The following is a 21,480-nucleotide window of genomic DNA, read 5'->3' on the forward strand; positions in this document are numbered from 1 at the left end:
ATTCCACACCAACCATAACGGGGGAATCTCAACCGTCCATTAAGTTGTGTTTGGTCAAGATGAGATAAGCAGTGGGACCAGCGCGCGTAGAGGAAACAGTACAGAGACAAAATGCGTGGTCCCACAGTTTCATGTCAGTGTCACCGACGTCCAAGAAGAGGTGATGACGTGGCATCTCGTTTGTCACTTTCTTCTCTTCTTATATCTCCTGTCCTCTCCCCTAATATAGTAGAAGTAACAACACTTCTATCTTCTTCTTCACCTAACACTCTTTGCTATCTAACCCTCTTTTCTTCACTTCTCTATCTTCAATGCTTATTATCATCACTATCTACTGCTAGACATTTGCATTTTAGATTATAATTTTTTTGTCCAAATATTTATATATATAGCTGGGGTTATTGCTGTTCATTGTTTTTCTTGAGAAATTTTGAATGGGTTTCTCCTCTCTCCACGTCTGCATGGATTCATCAGCATCCGATAATAATTGGCTTCAGGTATGCATCTAACTTATGCTCTAATCTCTCACATTATATATATTGTTGATCTATCCATATATATGTTGTTTCTCTATATAATAATGCAAGTTTAACTTGAACAAGTCCAGTGATTCCTCATGCATGCTAATTATTTATACACTAACGAATTGTAACGGTTAGACAAGGCTAAAGTAAAGCCCAGATTTGAGACCAATTACATTATTTTTATTATTAGTATAGTTTAAAACCTCAACTATCTAGTGTGAAGTAGAACTAGTTCCCCAGGAGCAGTATTATATGTTATGATATATATTCAAAAGGGGATCGGAGGAAAATGAAAAATGAAAAAGACAAAGTGAAAGACAATTTAGAAGGAGAAATAGTGGCAGAAGAATAAAGAGAAAAAAAAGGACATACAATATAATATAAAATGACAAAAGTTGATGACAAAAACATACATAACACATTTAAATTTAGTTTGAATAATTATTCACTTCTCCTTTATTCTTCTTTTTTTCTATATATACATATAATAAATAAATTTGTTAATGATCAGGGCACAATTAACGAGGAGGGTAGTACAGGGGTGGATGATTCTTCTTGTCCTTCCCCAACAGGGGACATGATGATGATTGCATGCTCGAACAAGCTTCCAACAATGATCATAGAAGGAAGTAGTAGTAGAAGACTAATGACAAGACCCCCACAAGACCAACTAGCTCTAAAGTGTCCAAGGTGTGAGTCAACACACACAAAGTTCTGTTACTACAACAACTACAGCCTCTCACAGCCAAGGTACTTCTGCAAATCTTGTAGAAGGTATTGGACCAAAGGTGGCACTCTTAGGAACATCCCTGTTGGTGGTGGTTGTAGAAAGAACAACACCAACAAGAAATCCTCTTCTAATTCCTCCAAGAAATCATCCAATAATAACGACAACAATGATCAACCATCACCACTTCCTATTAGTGTTAATATTAATAATCAAAACCAACCACATTACCCTTCTAATAATGGTGGTTTCCCAGATCTGCATCAATTCTCCTCTAACATGAACAGTTTGTTTGGGATGAGTAGTATTGGTGGAGGGTTATTGGGAAACCCTAACTTCATGTTTGAGAATAACGCTAGGCCGTTGGACTTCATGATGGAGAGTGGTATCATTAAGAGTGGTTCTAGGAGCTTTGATTTCATTGGAAATAGTGATCATCATCATCATTTGATGATGAATGGTGGCGGTTACAATTTGATGACGTCATCATCATCACCAAATTATCAAGGACTTTGCTCTTCAGCATTTGGAGGAAATAATAATAATATGTCACTTGATGGAGGGAACAATCACAACAACAACAGCAACAATACTGGGAGTTACAACATTATGGGATCTTGTCAGAGATTGATGTTACCATATGATGATTCAGGTGACAATGGCAATCAAAATAGTTTGATTGATGTGAAGCCAAACCCTAGGCAATTGTTGCCCCTTGATGGAAAAGAGACATTTGGGTCATGGACTACTACAGGAATGATTAACAGCTATGGATCTTCCGCAACGAACCCTTTGGTCTAGTAACTAGTAATCTTACTAAATATATATTCATATGATGAAGATGATGATCCATGCATGTATCTCTCTAAGCTTTGGCTAATTTGTTCATTCAGTTAATTTAATTTGTGACGTTCCTAGCTAGTTAAATATATTAGTATTTTGGGTTATGTATAAAGTCTTTGATTGAGGTTTTCTCATAGCTAGTGTCTCCTTTTGCCGAAGTAGTCTTTAATTCGGTATTTTATCATGGAATTAACAAAAGGAATGTGAAAGGAAATTAAAGCTTCAGTGTCTAATTTGACTGCTTTGCTGCATTATATCTTGACATTTTAGATCTAGCGCTTTAATATCATGTCATGATACTACTTATCACAAAAACTTCAGTTAATGGAAAAAGATAACACTAATGATTATATCTCTAATACTCCATAAACTTCTATTGTACACATTATACAAGTATTTTATTGGCTCTTCATATTTTCCCCTTTTGAATTTTGAATCCACATTATCAAGCAATTAAGAGCACCTTAAGCCAAAATATTGCGACAAAAGTAGTTCCTTAAGAAACCAAGAGTCCAAGAGTGATTAATTCGTCTCATCATAATGCAACGATTTTCATCCTGGAGATATAATGTTTTTTTATGAAAATATTTAAGGAGAAAATACAAGATAATACCAAACATAAAGTTTTTTTTTTAATTCAAAGAGTACATAAAAAATAAAAAAAATTAATTTAATTTGATTAAAGGATATCATTTTTAACAAAAAAAAATGTTGGTCCATTTTTTTTATTTAAACATTGTATTTGTTAAGTAGTAAATGTGAAAAATATAATAAATTAGTCTTATATCAAAAAAAAATATAAAGAAGTAAAGAATATCTAAGATAAGAGATACTATAAAAAATGCTAAAAATCATTGGACTTATCCAAGGAATTTTTTAAAAAATCTGCCAATACTAATATTACCGGATTAATAAAATTTGACGGTATAAATGTTGCTAGTAACTGTAACTATTTTCAAAATGACTATTTTTATTTTTTATTATCGTCGGAAATATTCGATGGTAAAGTGATGGTGCCATGTTTAATTTTTCGCGTCATAATTATTGTCGCAAAAAATTCTCCCAAAAATTGATAGTAATATTATATAATAAAATATTGTTAGAAAAAGTTCTAATCGAGGCAGTTGGATTTATCCCATGCAAAATTCGACGGTAATTAAAAAATATTTAATATTTTTTAACTATGATTATCATAATTATATCCTATTTTTATTAGGAATAACTAAAATTGAAATTAAAAATTAATAAAAACTAAATATTTTTATTAAAATATAAAAAATTATAATATAATCTAAAATAACAATTGCTAATAAAATAATCTCGCTAATAAAACAAAGGAAAGCAATGTCAAAGTACATAAAAAGAAAATCCTTTCTTCTTCTTTAACAACTCCTTATTTATCATCTTCTTTGAGTGTTACTTCTTGATCATCAAATTTCTTTTCCTCTTCTTCGTCCCCTTCTTTTTCTATGTCATCGTCCTTTTCTTCTAATAAATGAATGTCATCATCTACTCTCAGAGTGATAAGATCGCGAGTGTTAGCCACCAACTTTAAGGAGTTGGGTAATCAACTTGGTAAGGTTGTTGGTCCTTCTTCCTATCAGACTTGATGCAACCTCTTGGTTTAGTCTTAACTATAACCATCCAACTAAACTTACACTTTTTCGGGTAAAGCAAATAGTGTACTTGTGCATTTTGGGATAAAATGAAAGGGTTTTGATGTATATCTTTCTTATTCACTTTCACTTCAATGATATTGTAATCTTTATGCTTTCATGTTCTCTGTCGCAAACTTGGATCAAACTATTCACATTTAAATCCAAATACTGTGTATGTGTTGTAACAAAAGGATTATAATTGTATTATGTTGTGCAACTCACCGAACCAATCAGAATGTGATCACTACCTGTGTCTTCGCAGACCCAAACCCTAGTATTATCTACTTTTTTACCCACTAACCTTTGAAAAGAATGAAATCGATGACCGTTAACGTTGTAAATAGATAGCTCATCCTTTTATTCATTGGATCCAACTAAATGCAACAGTTTTGGCATCCATTGTATCATACAAATTCGATCGAACGTATTCTTTGAATCAAGGTGAAAACTTATCAAATGAAGAATTAGGATTTATTTCTTGAAATAACATATTACAATCAGATTAATTATCTAAATAAGTAAAAGTAATCTTTGAAAAAATATAACAAGCTATTTAAATAACTTAAAAAGCTTATATTACATAGTGTAAAATCTTATCACAATTTAGCAATACATGCAATTGTGCAGCCTTGATTTTCTTTTGGTCTAACCAGTGTTCACTTCTTGCACTTAGTGCATATCCTTCTTAAACAAAAGTCGGGTATTTTGGTTTACTCAACGAGGATTCTCCTCTATCATCATTCCTACCAATTATAGTTCTCTAGGTTTCAACATGTGGCTCAAAATAGAAGGAACAAAATGTTGAAGCCTCTTTGGCAAGAAATGCCTCGCATATGTGTAAGACCCCAGATTTTGAAAATTAAATAATAAATTATTTATAATTTATTTAATTTATTTGAGAGCATATTTTTAGAAATTTTTGTATTAATTGAGTACTTTCTTATTATTAATCTAAAGCTTTACTGATTTAAAAACAATGAGAATTTTATAATTTTAAAGAAAATTAATTTGATTATCTCTAATTATTGAAATAGAGTCTTTATTTGAAAAAAATAAATTGTAAGTTGATAATTAAATAGTATTTTCATAGGTATTATTATTTGATTAAATTTCATTTCAAATTATTATTTTATTATCCTAATTTTATTAAAAATACCTATACTAGGCCTAGCTCTTTTTTCCAATTGAAAGCCTAATTTCCAAATTGAAAATTCTAACCCTAACCTTTTTACCCCACCACCTTACTGCCTCACCCACCACCATCCCACCCCCATTTCTCCCTCTCAGCTACAATGCACACACAAAAAACAAAAGAAAAAGGGAGAAAACAAATGGAAAAGGAAAAGAGACATGAGAGACAGCAGAAGAGAGATGGAGATCGAGGGATTGAGGAAACAGAGGAGAACCAGAGAAGAGGCAGCGCCGGTAAGGAATCTGCACCGCCACTGCACCGCGTCATGCCCTGGAGCCCGCCGTTGAACCCCTCATCGCTGCTCAGCCGTCGTTGGAATCAGGACCGCGAAGAGAGCCGTCGAGATACGGGTGAGAAACGCGGGGAGAGAGATGGCTCGCATTGCCTGTGCCGTCGTCAAGGTCTTCAATGTGGTCGTCAATGGAGGTCTGTCGCCGAGGAGCAGAACACGACGGAGAAGGGAGACCGAAGCTGATGCATACGGAAGAGGGAAAATGGTGTCGCGGATTGGAGCTGGATCTTTTTACCACCGTTTCATCACTACCACGGCTGGGTTGCCGCCGCCGTCACCGTTGGGTCTGACTGGAGAGAGAGGCGACAATGGTGGATGTTGGTGCTGTTGCATGCTAGAAGGAAGGGCCGGTACGTTGTCTCAAAGTCGCTGCGTCACCACCAGAGCTTCCTGCTACCGTTCCATGTGCCGAATGTCATCACCGGAGCTGCAGCCGCTCCGTTCTTTAGGTTTTTCTCTGAATACAGTAGGTTGTCTTACTCAGAAACCTTTATAGTCGCCGTTCTGTTATATATTACTGAGGTTTTTGCGACATTAAATGTCTCAAGGCTGAGTCACTATTGTTATATGGTGCTTCTATGGCTAATGATGAGTGGATAATTTATACGCTTTTTGGCATTATTTTTAGGTAGTTTTTAGTATGTTTTAGTTACTTTTTATTATATTTTTATTAGTTTTTATTCCAAAATCACAATTCTGAACATTACTATGAGTTTGTGTATTTTTTTGTAATTTCAGGTATTTTCTGGCTAAAATTGAGGGACTTGAGCAAAAATCTGATTCAGAGGCTGAGAAAGGACTGCAGATGCTGTTAGATTCTGACCTCTATGCACTTAAACGCCTTTTTTCTAGAGATACAGAAGTCCAATTTGCGTGTTCTCAATTGGGCTGGAAAGATAACATCTTGGGCTTTCCAACAATGTATAATAGTCTATACTTTGCTCGAGATTTGATGGCCCAAACTGGCGTTTAAACGCTAGCCAGAGACCCTTTTCTAGCGTAAAATACCGGAACTAGCACCAGAACTGGAGTTAAATGCCCAAACTGGCATCCAAGCTAGCGTTTAACTCTAGAAAAGGCCTATGCACGTGCAAAGCTCATTGCTCAGCCCAAGCACACACCAAGTGGGCCGCGTAAGTGGATTTCTGCACTATCTGCATTTAGTTACTTATTTTATGTAATCCTTAGTAACTAGTTTAGTATAATAGCACCTTTTACTATTGTATTTGAATCATATTATGCCATTTTTCACATTTGGAGAGGCTGGCCATTCGGCCATGCCTAGACCTTTTTCTCTTATGTATTTTCCAATGGTGGAGTTTCTACACCTCATAGATTAAGGTGCGGAGCTCTGCTGTTCTTCATGAATTAATGCAAGTACTATTGTTTCTCTTTCAATTCACGCTTACTTCTTCTCCAAGATATACTCTCATACTTAATTCAGTTAAGTCTGAATGAAGGGGTGACCCGTGACAATCACCCACTATCTTCGTTACTCGCTTAGCCAAGATACGCGTGCCTGACAACCACAAGCAGTCTACATGATGTTCAACGCAGTCATTGGATGACAGCCGAAGTATAGTCTCTTGGGTCTCTGATCCACGAATTTGACTTTTCTCTCGTGACAACAGAGCATTCGAATCCATGAGATTAGAACCTTCATGGTAGAGGCTAGAACCAATTGGCAACATTCCCGAGATCCGGAAAGTCTAAACCTTATCTGTGGTATTCCGAGTAGGATCTGGGACGGGATGACTATGATGAGCTTCAAACTCACGAATGTTGGGCGCAGTGACAGTGTGCAAAAGGATAGAGAGATCCTATTTCGACATAAGTGAGAACCGATAGATGATTAGCCGTGCGGTAGCTGTGCCTGATATTTTTCATCCGAGACGAGAGATCCGACAGTTGATTAGCCATACAGAAACTATACCTGGACCATTTTCACTGAGAGGACGGATGGTAGCCATTGACAACGATGATCCACCAACATACAACTTGCCATGGAAGAGAACACGCATGATTGGATGAAGACAATAGGAAAGCAGAGGTTCAGAAGCAACAAAGCATCTCCAAATGCTTATCTGAAATTTCCACCAATGAATTACATAAGTATCTTTATTTTAATTTACGTTTTATTTATCTTTCAATTATCAAAACTTATAACCAATTGAATCTGCCTGACTAAGATTTACAGGATGACCATATCTTGCTTCAAGCCGGCAATCTTCGTGGGATCGACCCTTACTCGCATAAGGTTTTATTACTTGGACGACCTAGTGCACTTGCTGGTTAGTTGTACCGGAGTTGTGAGAAGTGTGATCACAATTCCGTCACCAAGTTTTTGGCGCCGTTGTCGGGGATTGTTTGAGTTTGGACAACTGACGGTTCGTCTTGTTGCTTAGATTAGGTAACCTTATTTCTTGTTTCAACCTTTATTTTATTTTCAAAAAGTTTTTTCTAAAAAAATATTTAATAAAATCATAAAACCAAAAAAAAAAATGTGTTTCTGGTTTGAGTCTAGTATCAAATTTTAAGTTTGGTGTCAACTGCATGTTTTTAATTTTTCTTAGATTCTCGAAAATTAATGCATTGTGTTCTTCTTTGATCTTCAAGTTTTTCTTGATGATTTTCTTTGTTTGATCTTTATTTTTTCTTGTTTTGTGCCTTTTCTTATTTTTCTGGTGCGTTTTCGAATTGTTAGTGTCCCTAGTACAAAAGATTTTAAGTTTGGTGTCTTGCATGTCTTTCTTTTCTTAAAAATTTTCAAAAATATGCTCTTGATGTTCATCAAGATCTTCAAAGTGTTCTTGGTGTTCATCTTGACATTCAAGGTGTTCTCGCATGCATTATTTGTTTTGATCTTAAATTTGTATGTTTTGTTTCATTTTGTTGTTTTTCTCTTTCCTCATTAAAAATTCAAAAGTAAAAAATATCTTTTCCTTATTCTTCTCATAATTTTCGAAAATTTGAGTTGACTTGGTCAAAAATTTTTAAGAATTTAGTTGTTTCTTGTTAGTCAAGTCAAAACTTCAATTTAAAAACTTCATCTTTTCAAATCTTTTTCAAAATCAATTCTTTTTCATTTTTTATGATTTTCGAATTTCATTCTTAAAATTTTTCAAAATCTTTTTCATTTTTCTTTTAATGTTTTCGAAATTTTAAAACTAATTTTTCAAAATCTTTTTCTTAATTTTATTTCATATTTTCAAAAATTCTTGTTAACAATTAATGTTTTGATTCAAAAATTTCAAGTTTGTGACTTTCTTGTTAAGAAAGTTCAATCTTTGAATTCTAGAATCATATCTTTTAGTTTCTTGTTAGTCAAGTCATCAACTTTAATTTTAAAAATAAAATCTTTTTAATTTCTTTTTCAATTTTTTTTCAAAATAAATTTCAATCATATCTTTTTAAAATTTTAATTTCAAAATCTTTTTCTAACTTCTTATCTTTTCAAAATTTATTTTCAAATCTTTTTCAACTAACTACTTGACTTGTTTGTTTTAATTTTTAAAAAAAGTTTACTATTTCTTATCTTTTTCAAAACCACCTAACTATTTTTCCACTTCTAATTTTCGAAAAGCACTAACCACTTTTTAATTAATTAATTTTCTTGTATTTCTTTTTCAAATTTTCGAAACTAACTTAATTAATTAAATAAAAATAAAAATATTTTTCTTTTCCCTCTTCTTAAAATTTGAATATTCTCTCTCTCATCTCTTTCTATTTATTTTATTTATTTACTAACATTTCTCTTCTACTCATCTAATAATTCGAACCCTCTCCCTCTCTCTGTGTTTAAATTCTTCTTATTCTCTCTCTACCTCATTCTTCTATTCTTCTTTTCCTCTGACACATAAAGGAATCTCTATACTGTGACATAGAGGATTCTACTACTCTCTTTGTTCTCTTCTTTTTCATATGAGCAGGAACAGGGATAAATTCATTCTTGTTGAAGCTGATCCTGAACCTGAAAGGACTCTGAAGAGGAAGCTAAGAGAAGCTAAAGCATAACACTCCAAAGAGGACCTTACAGCAAATTTCAAAAAAGAGGCAGACATGGCAGCCGAACCTGAGAACAATGGTGGAGATGCAAGGAAGATGCTTGGTGACTTTACTGCACTAACTTCCAACTTCTATGGAAAAAACATCTCAATTCCTACAATTGGAGCAAACAACTTTGAGCTTAAGTCTCAATTAGTTTCTCTAATGCAGCAGAATTGCAAGTTTTATGGACTTCCATTGGAAGATCCTCATCAGTTCTTAGCTGAATTCTTGCAAATCTGTGATACTGTTAAGACCAATGGGGTTGATCCCGAGGTCTACAGACTTATGCTTTTTCCCTTTGCTGTAAGAGACAGAGCTAGGATATGGTTGGACTCACAACCTAGGAAAAGCCTGAACTCTTGGGAAAAGTTGGTCAATGCTTTCTTGGCTAAATTCTTTCCACCTCAAAAGATGAGCAAGTTTAGAGTGGAAGTCCAAACCTTCAAATAGAAGGAAGGTGAATCCCTCTATGAAGCTTGGGAAAGATACAACCAAATGATTAGAAGGTGTCTTTCTAACATGCTTCCAGAATGGAGCATCTTATGTATATTCTATGATGGTCTGTCTGAATTGTCCAAGATGTAATTAGACCACTCTGCTGGTGGATCTCTTCATCTGAAGAAAACCCCTTCAGAAGCTCAGGAACTCATTGAGATGGTTACAAATAACCAGTTCATGTACACTTCTGAAAGAAATCTTGTGAATAATGGGATGACTCAGAAGAAAGGAGTTCTTGAGATTGATACTCTGAATGCCATATTGGCTCAGAACAAAATATTGACTCAACAAGTCAATATAATTTCTCAGAATTTGACTGGATTGCAAGCTGCTTCCGGCAGTACTAAAGAAGCCTCCTCTGAAGGAAAAGCTTATGACCTTGAGAATCCTACAATGGAAGAGGTGAATTACATGGGAGAATCCTATGGAAATACCTATAATCCTTCATAGAGAAATCATCCAAATTTCTCATGAAAGGATCAACAGAAGCCTCAATAAGGCTTCAATAATAATAATAATGGTGGGAAAAATAGGTTTGGCAATAGCAAGCCTTTTCCATCATCTTCTCAGCAACAGACAGAGAATTCTGAGTAGAGCCTCTCTGCCTTAGCAACCATAGTCTCTGATCTATCTAAGACCACTCTCAGTTTCATGACTGAAACAAGGTCCTCCATCAGAAATTTGGAGACACAAGTGGGTCAGCTGAGTAAAAGAGTTTCTGAAATTCCTCATAGTACTCTCCCAAGCAATACAGAAGAGAATCCAAAGAGAGAGTGCAAGGCCATCAATATATCCAAAGTGGCCGAACCTATAGAGGAGGAAGATGCAGTGATTTTCAGTGAGGAAGACCTCAATGGACGTCCACTGACCACTAAGCTTCATCCAATTCTCTCCATACAGAGTCAAGCCGAGCCCCCACATTCAAACTCTAAGTTTGGTGTTGGGAGGCCACAATCATGTTCTAAGTATCTGTGAAGCTCTGTAAGAGCTTATTGTCAAGCTATTGACATTAAAGGAGCGCTTATTGGGAGGCAACCCAATCTTATTTATCTATGTTAATTACTTTTTCATTTTATTTTCCATTGTTAGTTTATGATTTCTTTAGGTTGATGATCATGTGGAGTCACAAAAATAGTTGCAGAATTAAAGCAGAATAAAAAATAGCATAAAAAATAGCACACCTTGGAGAACAGGCTTACTGGCGTTTAAATGCCAGTAAGGATAGCAGAATGGGCATTTAACGCCCAGTCTGGTAGCATTCTGGGCATTAAACGCCAGAATTGGCAGACAGACTGGCTTTTAACGCTAGAAAAGAGTGTCTAGACGGCGTTAAACGCCAGAAAGGGGCATCAGCTTGGCGTTTAATGCTAGGAAAGGCAGCAGAGTTGGCGTTAAATGCCAGAAATGGCACACAGAGGGCGTTTAAATGCCAGAAAGGTATAGGGACTAGAATTCCTTGACACCTCAGGATCTGCGAACCCCACAGGATCCCCACATACCCCAACATTTTTTCTCTCCTTTTAACACCTTTCCATAACACTCTTCCCCAAAATAACCTCCACCAATCACCTCCATTTTTCCTCCAAAACCATCATACAACCCACCTACCCCCTGGTGCACGAATTTGCAATTCACAATTCTTGACAATTCCGCACAACTAACCAGCAAGTGCACTGGGTCGTCCAAGTAATACCTTATGTGAGTAAGGGTCGATCCCACGGAGATTATTGGTTTGAAGCAATCTATGTTTATTTTATTAATCTTAGTCAGGATGTCAATAAGGTTATTTGGATTTAATTGTAAGAAGTAAAAGTGTTTGGAATAAGTAATTGTTACTTTATTAATGAAGAACATGTTGGGGTTTTGGAGATGCTTTGTCCTCTGACTTCAACTCTTCCTTGAAATCCTTTTCCACACGCAAGGCTCCTTCCATGGCAAGTTGTATGTAGGGTGTCACCATTGTCAGTGGCTACCTCCCATCCTCTCAGTGAAAATGGTCCAGATGCTCTGTCACAGCACGGCTAATCAGCTGTTGGTTCTCGATCATGTTGGAATAGGATCCATTCACCCTTTTACGTTTGTCATCACGCCCAGTAATCGCGAGTTTGAAGCTCATCACAGCCATTCAATCCTTGAATCCTACTCAGAATACCACAGACAAGGTTTAGACTTTCCGGATCCTCAAGAGTGGCCGCCATCAATTCTAGCTTATACCACGAAGATTCTGATTAAGGAATCTAAGAGAAGCTCATTCAGTCTGATGTAGAACGGAGGTGGTTGTCAGGCACACGTTCATGGATCTGAGGAAGGTGATGAGTGTCACGGATCATCACCTTCTTCATGTTTAAGCGCGAATGAACATCTTAGATAGGAACAAGCGTGTTTAAATGGAAAACAAAGGTAATTGTATTAATTCATCGAGACGCTGCAGAGCTCCTCACCCTCAACAATAGAGTTTAGAGACTCATGCTGCCAAAAGGTACAAATTTTAGATCTAAAAATGTCATGAGATGCAAAGTAAATCTCTAAAAGTTGTTTAAATAGTAAACTAGTAACCTAGGTTTACAGAAAATGAGTAAACTATGATAGATAGTGCAGAAATCCACTTCTGGGGCCCACTTGGTGTGTGCTGGGGTTGAGACTTAAGCTTCTCACGTGCCTGGGGCTGTTTTGGGCGTTCAACGCCAGGTTGTAACCTATTTCTGGCGCTGGACGCCAGACAGCAGCATGATACTGGCGTTGAACGCCAGTTTACGTCATGTATCTTCGCGCAAAGTATGGACTATTATATATTGCTGGAAAGCCCTGGATGTCTACTTTCCAACGCCGTTGAGAGCGCGCCAAGTGGACTCTTGTAGCTCCAGAAAATCCATTTTGAGTGCAGGGAGGTCAGAATCCAGCAGCATCAGCAGTCCTTTTTCAGCCTAACTCAGATTTTTGCTCAGCTCCCCCAATTTCAGCCAGAAAATACCTGAAATCATAGAAAAACACACAAACTCATAGCAAAGTCCAAAAATATGATTTTTGCCTAAAAGCTAATAATATTCTACTAAAACTAATTAAAACATGCTAAAATCTACATGAAATTACCCCCAAAAAGCGTATAAAATATCCGCTCATCACAACACCAAACTTAAACTGTTGCTTGTCCCCAAGCAACTAGATGAATAAAATAGGATAAAAAGAAATTAAGGAGTAATAAAATCTCTGAGTTTTAAGTGAAGCTCAGATTCTAATTTAGATGAGCGGGGCTAGTAGCTTTTTGTTTCTGAACAGTTTTGGCATCTCCCTTTATCCCTTGAAATTCAGAATGATTGGCATCCATAGGAACTCAGAATTCAGATAGTATTATTGATTTTCCTAGTTAAGTATGTTGATTCTTGAACACAACTACTTTTATGAGTCTTGGCCGTGGCCCTAAGCACTTTGTTTTCCAGTATTACCACCGGATACACAAATGCCACAGACACATGACTGGGTGAACCTTTTCAGATTGTGACTCAGCTTTGCTAGAGTCCCCAGTTAGAGGTGTCCAGAGCTCTTAAGCACACTCCTTTTGCTTTGGATCACGACTTTAACCACTCAGTCTCAAGTTTTTTTCACTTGGACCTGCATGCCACAAGCACATGGTTAGGGACAACTTGGTTTAGCCGCTTAGGCCTGGAACTATTTCCTTGGGCCCTCCTATCCACTGATGCTCAAAGCCTTGGATCCTTTTCTTAATCCAATGATTCCTTGTAAATTTTTTTTTTCACTGCTTTTTCTTGCTTCAAGAATCAAATTCATGATTTTTCAGATCATCAATAATATTTTTCGTGTTCCTCATTCTTTCAGGAGCCAATATTCGTCAAATTCAGGATAAAATATGCACTGTTCAAGCATTCATTTAGAGAACAAAAAGTATTGCCACCACATATAATTAATTATAAATTTTTTTTAGAACTCGAAAAATATAAATTACTTCTTTATTCTAAAAAAAATCTACTATTTTATTCATGTCTGATGATGATGAGAAAAATAAATTATAGCTTTAATTGGGAATAAAACCAGAATAGATATGCTAACTACTACTACTACTACTACTCTATATATCTCCTAAGGTAAATTTCTATAATAACACTATCACAGAGTTAAAGCTAAAATTAGAACTCAACAACCTGTGTTTTGAGAAGTAGATGTTCCTCTGATCTGTGGGGTGCTTGGTCCTTCAAGGATTAATTTCTGGCGCTTCAGCTCCCTTAAATCACGCCCTTGCTCTTCTTGTTCCTTAAGCAGTTTGCAAAGCATGCTACTTTGATTGTTCTGTTCTTCCTTTATTTGGTTCATAGCTTCTTGTAATTTGGAAATAGATGCCTCAAGATGTTCCCAATATTCGAATTGAGGAAGTTTTGGGAGGACTTCCTGTGCTCTCCTCTTGATTGGATCATCCTACAGCTGTTGTCTGTCCATTGATATTCTAGTGATTGGCCTCTCAACTGAGATATACTCTGTTATTCCCATCTTCACTCCGGCATCTCTGCAGAGCATAGAAATTAAGCTTGGATAGGCCAATCTGGCATCCTTGGAATTCCTGTTTGCTATTTTGTATAGTTCACACGAGATCAGTTGATGGACTTCTACTTCTTTTCCCAACATGATGCAGTGAATCATCACTGCTCTTTTAATAGTAACTTCAGAACGGTTGCTGGTGGGCAATATAGAACGCCCAATGAAATCCAGCCAGCCTCTGGCTGCTGGTTTGAGATCTTCTCTTTTGAGTTGATTTGGGATGCCAGTCGTGCTGGTGGTCCACCTGGCTTCAGGGATGCATATATCCTCTAGAATCTTGTTCAAGCCTTTCTTTACCCTCATCATTCTCCTATTAAAGGAGTCTGGGTCATCTTTCAGTTGAGGAAGCTTAAAGATCTCCCTGATTTTGTTAGGATGGGTATGAACAATGTTTCCTCTGACTAAGGTCCGATGGTCATAGAGAGCAGCTCCAATTATTCTTTGCCTGTCTGTCTGCCATAGATTAGCATAGAACTCCTGAACCATGTTCCTTCCCACTTTCGTTTCAGGATTAGCTAGGATTTCCAATTCCTGTTTCGAATTTGTTCTTGGATCTCCGGATATTCATCTTCTTTCAGATCGAACTTGACTTCTGGGATCACTGATCTTAGACTCATTATTTTGTAGTAATGGTCTGAATGTTCTTTAGTTAAGAACTTCCCTTGATTCCAAAGTGATTTTGGAATATTCTCTTTCTTGCCTCTTAGGTTAGGTTGTTTTCCTTTAGGGGCCATGATCAAAGTGAGTATGTTTTTGTGATCACGGATAAGCACACCAAACTTAGAGGTTTGCTTGTCCTCAAGCAAAAGAAGAGAGAGAAGAGGGATAGGAGGAGAACAAGTGTGGAATGGTGGATGATGAGAGGGGCGCCGAAAGTGAATATAAAGGGGGGGTGGGTATTCGAAAATAAGAAAAAGATATAAGATAAGAGATATGATTTATAAAAGATAAATATGATAAGAAAAGGATATAATTTAAAAAGATATGAAATAAATCTGAATTTTTTTTTTATTTGAAAAAGATTTTAAAAGATAATTAAATTTTGAAAAACTTAAAAAGAGTTGGATTGGATTGGAAATCATCTGTCTTTATGGATGAAGATGCATGTAAAATCTTTAAAAAAGGGATTTCCGAAATTAGGGATTTTAGAAATTAGGATTAAAATTTTTGGAATTGAAGGATGATATTTGGAAACATGTTTATGCAAGAAATCATGAATTGAAACATAAAAATTAGAAAATTTTTGAAGAAAAACGAATTTTACCTCCTCCCCACCATCCTGGCGTTAAACGCCCAACTGCTGCATGTTTTGGGCGTTTAACGCCCAATTGTTGCTTCTCCTGGGCGTTCAACGCCCAGCTGTTGCTTCTTTTTGGCGTTGAACGCCAGGAAGTCCTTTGTCACTGGGCGTTTTTCTGAACGCCCAGGACGCTATTAATCCGGCGTTAAGCGCCCAGAAGGTGCTTCTTTCTGGCGTTCAACGCCCAGAAGATGCTCCTTTCTGGCGTTTAACACCCAGATGGCTACCCTTACTGGCGTTGAACGTCCAGTGGGTGCTTCTTTTGGGCGTTCAACGCCCAAAACGTTTCTTACTGGCTTTTTCATGCCAGTGAGCTTCCAAATTTTCCTGTAACTCTGTGAATTCAATCAATTGCTATTTTACCTTTTGAAGATACTCTGACTTATACTTGTAAAAATTAATTAGTTAACAAAAACGAATAAAATTAAATTTTGTGAATGGCTGGATTGCCTCCCAGCAAGGGCTTCTTTAATGTCGTTAGCTGGACTATTACTGAGCTTTAATTAAGTCCCAGTTTTGAGCATTCTTGCTCAAAATTGCTTTCAAGATAATGTTTAACTCTCTGTCCATTAACAATGAACTTTTTGTTAGAGTCATTATCCTGAAGCTCTACGTATCCATATGGTGATACACCTGTAATTACATATGGACCACTCCACCGGGATTTTAATTTCCCGGGGAATAATTTGAGCCTAGAATTAAATAGCAGAACTTTCTGCCCCGGCTCAAAGACTCTGGATGACAGCTTCTTATCATGCCATCTTTTTGCTTTCTCTTTGTAAATTTTTGCATTTTCGAAAGCATTGAGTCTAAATTCCTCTAGCTCATTCAATTGGAGCAATCGTTTTTCTCCAGCTAACTTGGCATCAAGGTTCAGGAATCTGGTTGCCCAGTAGGCCTTGTGTTCCAGTTCCACTGGCAAGTGACATGCCTTTCCATATACAAGCTGGTATGGAGAGGTCCCTATAGGGGTCTTAAATGCTGTTCTATATGCCCACAGAGCATCATCCAAGCTTCTTGCCCAATCCCTTCTACGGTAATTACAGTCCGTTCCAGGATTCTTTTGAGTTCTCTATTTGAGACTTCAGCTTGCCCATTAGTCTGTGGGTGATATGGAGTGGCTACTTTGTGGCTAACTCCATAACGAACCAAAGCAGAGTAAAGCTGTTTATTGCAGAAATGAGTGCCCCCATCACTGATTAGTACTCTAGGGGTGCCAAATCTGCTGAAGATGTGTTTCTGGAGGAATTTTAACACTGTCTTAGTGTCATTAGTAGGTGTTGCAATAGCTTCCACCCATTTGGATACATAATCCACTGTCACCAGAATATAAGTGTTTGAGTATGATGGTGGGAAAGGTCCCATGAAGTCAATACCCCATACATCAAACAACTCAATCTCTAAGATCCCTTGTTGAGGCATGGCATAACTGTGAGGCAGATTACCAGATCTTTGGCAATTGTCACAATTAAGTACAAACACTCGGGAATCTTTATAGAGAGTAGGCCAGTAGAAGCCACATTGGAGGACTCTTGTGGCTGTTCGCTCACTTCCAAAATGTCCTCCATACTGTGATCCATGGAAGTGCCATAGGATCTTCTGCGCTTCTTCTTTAGGCACACATTTATGGATTACTCCGTCTGCACATCTCTTAAAGAGATACGGCTCATCCCAAAGATAATACTTTGCATCCGTGATCAGCTTCTTTGATTGCTGCCTGCTGTATTCTTTGGGTATGAATCTCACTGCCTTGTAGTTTGCAATGTCTGCAAACCATGGCACTTCCTGGATGGCAAAGAGTTGCTCATCCGGAAAGGTCTCAGAGATCTCAGTGAGAGAGAGGGACGCCCCTTCTACTGGTTCTATTCGGGACAGGTGGTCTGCTACTTGATTCTCTGTCCCTTTTCTGTCTCTTATTTCTATATCAAAATCTTGCAGAAGCAACACCCATCTTATAAGTCTGGGTTTTGAATCCTGCTTTGTGAGTAGATATTTAAGAGCAGCATGATCAGTATATACAATCACTTTTGATCCTACTAAATAGGATCTGAACTTGTCAATGGCGTAAACCACTGTAAGCAGCTCTTTTTCTGTGGTTGTGTAATTCTTCTGTGCGTCATTTAAAACACGACTGGCATAGTAAATGACGTGCAGAAGCTTGTCATGCCTCTGTCCCAATACTGCACCAATGGCATGGTCACTGGCATCACACATCAATTCAAATGGTAATGTCCAGTCTGGTGCAGAGATGACTGGTGCTGTGACCAGCTTAGCTTTCAGGGTCTCAAACGCCTGCAGACACTCCTTATCAAAGATAAATGGCATGTCAGCATCTAGAAGATTACTTAGAGGTTTGGCAATTTTTGAGAAATCCTTTATAAACCTCCTATAGAATCCTGCATGCCCCAGAAAGCTTCTGATTGCCTTAACATTGGCTGGTGGTGGTAATTTTTCAATTATCTCTACCTTAGCTTGATCCACCTCTATTCCTTTGTTCGAGATTTTGTGCCCAAGGAAAATTCCTTCAGTCACCATAAAGTGACATTTCTCCCAGTTTAAAACTAGGTTGGTCTCTTGACATCTCTTTAGAACAAGTGCTAGATGGTCAAGATAGGAGCTAAATAAGTCTCTGAATACTGAAAAGTCATCCATGAAAACTTCCAGAAATTTTTCCACCATATCAGAGAAAATTGAGAGCATGCACCTCTGAAAGGTTGCAGGTGCATTGCACAGGCCAAAGGGCATCCTTCTGTATGCAAATACTCTAGATGGACATGTGAATGCCGTTTTCTCTTGATCCTGGGGATCTACTGCAATTTGATTATAACCTGAATATCCATCCAGGAAGCAGTAGTATTCATGACCTGCTAGTCTTTCTAGCATCTGGTCTATGAATGGTAAAGGAAAATGATCCTTTCTGGTGGCTGTATTGAGCCTTCTATAATCAATACACATACGCCACCTTGTAACTGTTCTTGTAGGAACCAGTTCATTTTTTTTATTATGAACCACTGTCATGCCACCTTTCTTAGGGACAACTTGGACAGGGCTCACCCAGGGGCTGTCAGAAATAGGATAAATAATCCCAGCCTCTAGTAATTTAGTGACCTCCTTCTGCACCACTTCCTTCATGGCTGGATTCAGCCGCCTTTGTGGTTGAACTACTGGCTTGGCGTCACCCTCCAATAGGATTTTATGCATGCATCTGGCTGGGCTAATGCCCTTAAGATCACTGATGGACCACCCAAGAGCTGTCTTGTGTGTCCTTAGCACTTGAATTAGTGCTTCCTCTTCCTATGGCTCTAGGGTAGAGCTTATGATTACAGGAAAGGTATCACCTTCTCCCAGAAATGCATATTTCAGAGATGGTGGTAATGGTTTGAGCTCGGGTTTGGGAGGTTTCTCCTCTTCCTGAGGGATTTTCAGAGGTTCTATTATTCTCTCTGATTCCTTCAAATCAGGCTGAACATCTTTAAAGATGTCTTCTAACTCTGATTCGAGACTCTCAGCCATATTGACCTCTCTTACCAGAGAGTCAATGATATCAACACTCATGCAGTTATTTGGGGTGTCTGGATGTTGCATAGCTTTGACAAGATTCAACTTGAACTCCTCCTCATTGAGTCTCAGGGTTACTTCCCCTTTTTGGACGTCAATGAGGGTTCGGCCAGTTGCTAGGAAAGGTCTTCCTAGAATGAGAGTTGCACTCTTGTGCTCCTCCATTTCCAGCACCACAAAGTCAGTAGGAAAGGCAAATGGCCCAACCCTGACAATCATGTCTTCAATCAGGCCTGATGGGTATTTAATGGAGCCATCAGTAAGTTGAAGACATATCCGGGTTGGTTTAACTTCTTCAGTCAAACCAAGCTTTGTGATAATAGATGCAGGTATTAGGTTGATACTTGCCCCAAGATCACATAGAGCTTGCTTGGTACAATTACCCTCTAATGTGCATGGTATCATAAAGCTCCCGGGGTCTTTAAGCTTCTCAGGTAAGCTTTTCAGAATGACTGCACTGCATTCTTCAGTGAGGTAAAGCTCCCGGGGTCTTTAAGAGGGTATTTGCTCAAGTGCTTCTGCAAACGGAATCTTTATTTCAAGAGTCCTGAGATAGTCTGCAAAGCGGGCAAATTGCTTATCCTGTTCCGCTTGGCGGAGTTTTTGAGGATAAGGCATTTTGGCTTTGTATTCCTCAACCTTAGTTGCTGCAGGTTTATTACCTGTAGAAGTGAGTTGGGAAGCCTTTTTAGAAGGGTTGTTATCAGCACTTGTATGTGTCTGATCCCCCACTGGCATTTGAATGCCAGGGGTGGAAGCTGGAGTGGCGTTAGACGCCATCTCCTTGCCTGTTTCTGGCGTCTGAACGCCAGAACTGTGCTCCCTTTGGGCGTTCAACATCGGATCCATGCTTGTTTCTGGCGTTGAACGCCAGGAATGAGCATGGTCTGGGCGTTCAGCGCCAGCATTATTCCTCTCTGGGCTCTGATTGTCCTCAGAGGGATTTTGAGTAGCCAATTGTTCATTTCTTGGCTTCCTGCTGCTTTGAAGTGAGGTATTTAATGTTTTTCCACTTCTTAATTGAACTGCTTGGCATTCTTCTGTTATTTGTTTTGACAATTGCTTCTCTGTTTGCTTTAACTGTACTTCCAAATTCCTGTTAGCCATTCTTGTTTCCTGTAGTATTTCCTTGAATTCGGCTAGCTGCTGAGTTAGAAAGTCTAATTGCTGATTGAATTCATTAACTTGATCTACAGGACTGAGTTCATCAGTTACTGTTTTAGCTTCTTCTTTCATGGAAGATTCACTGCTTAGGTACAGGTGCTGATTTCTGGCAACTGTATCAATAAGCTCTTGAGCTTCTTCAATTGTTTTTCTCATATGTATAGATCCACCAGCTGAGTGATTTAGAGAAATCTGAGCTTTTTCTGTAAGCCCATAGTAGAAGATGTCTAATTGCACCCACTCTGAAAACATTTCAGAGGGGCATTTTCTTAGCATCTCTCTGTATCTCTCCCAGGCATCATAAAGGGATTCATTATCTCCTTGTTTGAAGCCTTGGATGCTTAGCCTTAGCTGTGTCGTCCGTTTTGGAGGAAAATAGTGATTCAGGAATTTTTCTGACAGCTGTTTCCATGTCTTTATGCTGTTCTTAGGTTGGTTATTTAACCACCTTTTAGCTTGATCTTTTACAGCAAATGGAAACAGTAGTAATCTGTAGACATCCTGATCTACTTCCTTATCAGGCACTGTGTCAGCAATTTGTAAAAATTGTGCCAGAAACTCTGTAGGTTCTTCATGTGGAAGACCGAAATACTGGCAGCTTTGCTGCACCATGATAATGAGCTGAGGATTCAACTCAAAGCTACTAACTCCAATGGAGGGTATACAGATACTACTCCCATATGAAGCAGTAGTGGGGTTAGCATATGACCCCAGAGTCCTCCTGGACCGTTCATTTCCACTTAGTTCCATGATGGAGTAAGGGAGATGGTATGGATGTTGATATTATTTATTTTATTTAATTTATTATATAAAGAAAATTGATTTTCGAAATAATAAAATAAAATAAAATAAAAACCGAAATAAAAAATAAAAATAAAATAAATAAAGAAAGAAAATTAACAATTAAAATAAATATTTGAAAAATTTTGAGATTGAAATCTGAATTTGTTATACAAAATTTTCGAAAATGTAGTTTAAAATTAGTTAGAAAAGATATTTTTTTGAATTTTGAATTTTATGATGAAAGAGAAAAACACATAAAAGACACAAGACTTAAAATTTTTAGATCTAATGCTCCTTATTTTCGAAAATTTTGGAGGGAAAACACCAAGGAACACCAAACTTAAAA

At 37.5% G+C, this 21,480-nt stretch overlaps 1 protein-coding gene across 1 annotated transcript; it reads left to right on the forward strand.

Annotated features, from left to right (window-relative positions):
* Positions 1-227: 227 nt before the first annotated feature.
* LOC112695361 (uncharacterized) lies at positions 228-2,327 on the forward strand. Its single transcript, XM_025747678.2, has 2 exons — positions 228-497; positions 1,036-2,327. The coding sequence occupies exons 1-2, from the start codon at positions 435-437 to the stop codon at positions 2,050-2,052; spliced, it is 1,080 nt and encodes a 359-aa protein (XP_025603463.1). The 5' UTR covers positions 228-434; the 3' UTR covers positions 2,053-2,327.
* Positions 2,328-21,480: the final 19,153 nt, after the last annotated feature.

This window comes from Arachis hypogaea, chromosome 1, assembly GCF_003086295.3.
Source record: "Arachis hypogaea cultivar Tifrunner chromosome 1, arahy.Tifrunner.gnm2.J5K5, whole genome shotgun sequence".
NCBI lineage: Eukaryota > Viridiplantae > Streptophyta > Magnoliopsida > Fabales > Fabaceae > Arachis > Arachis hypogaea.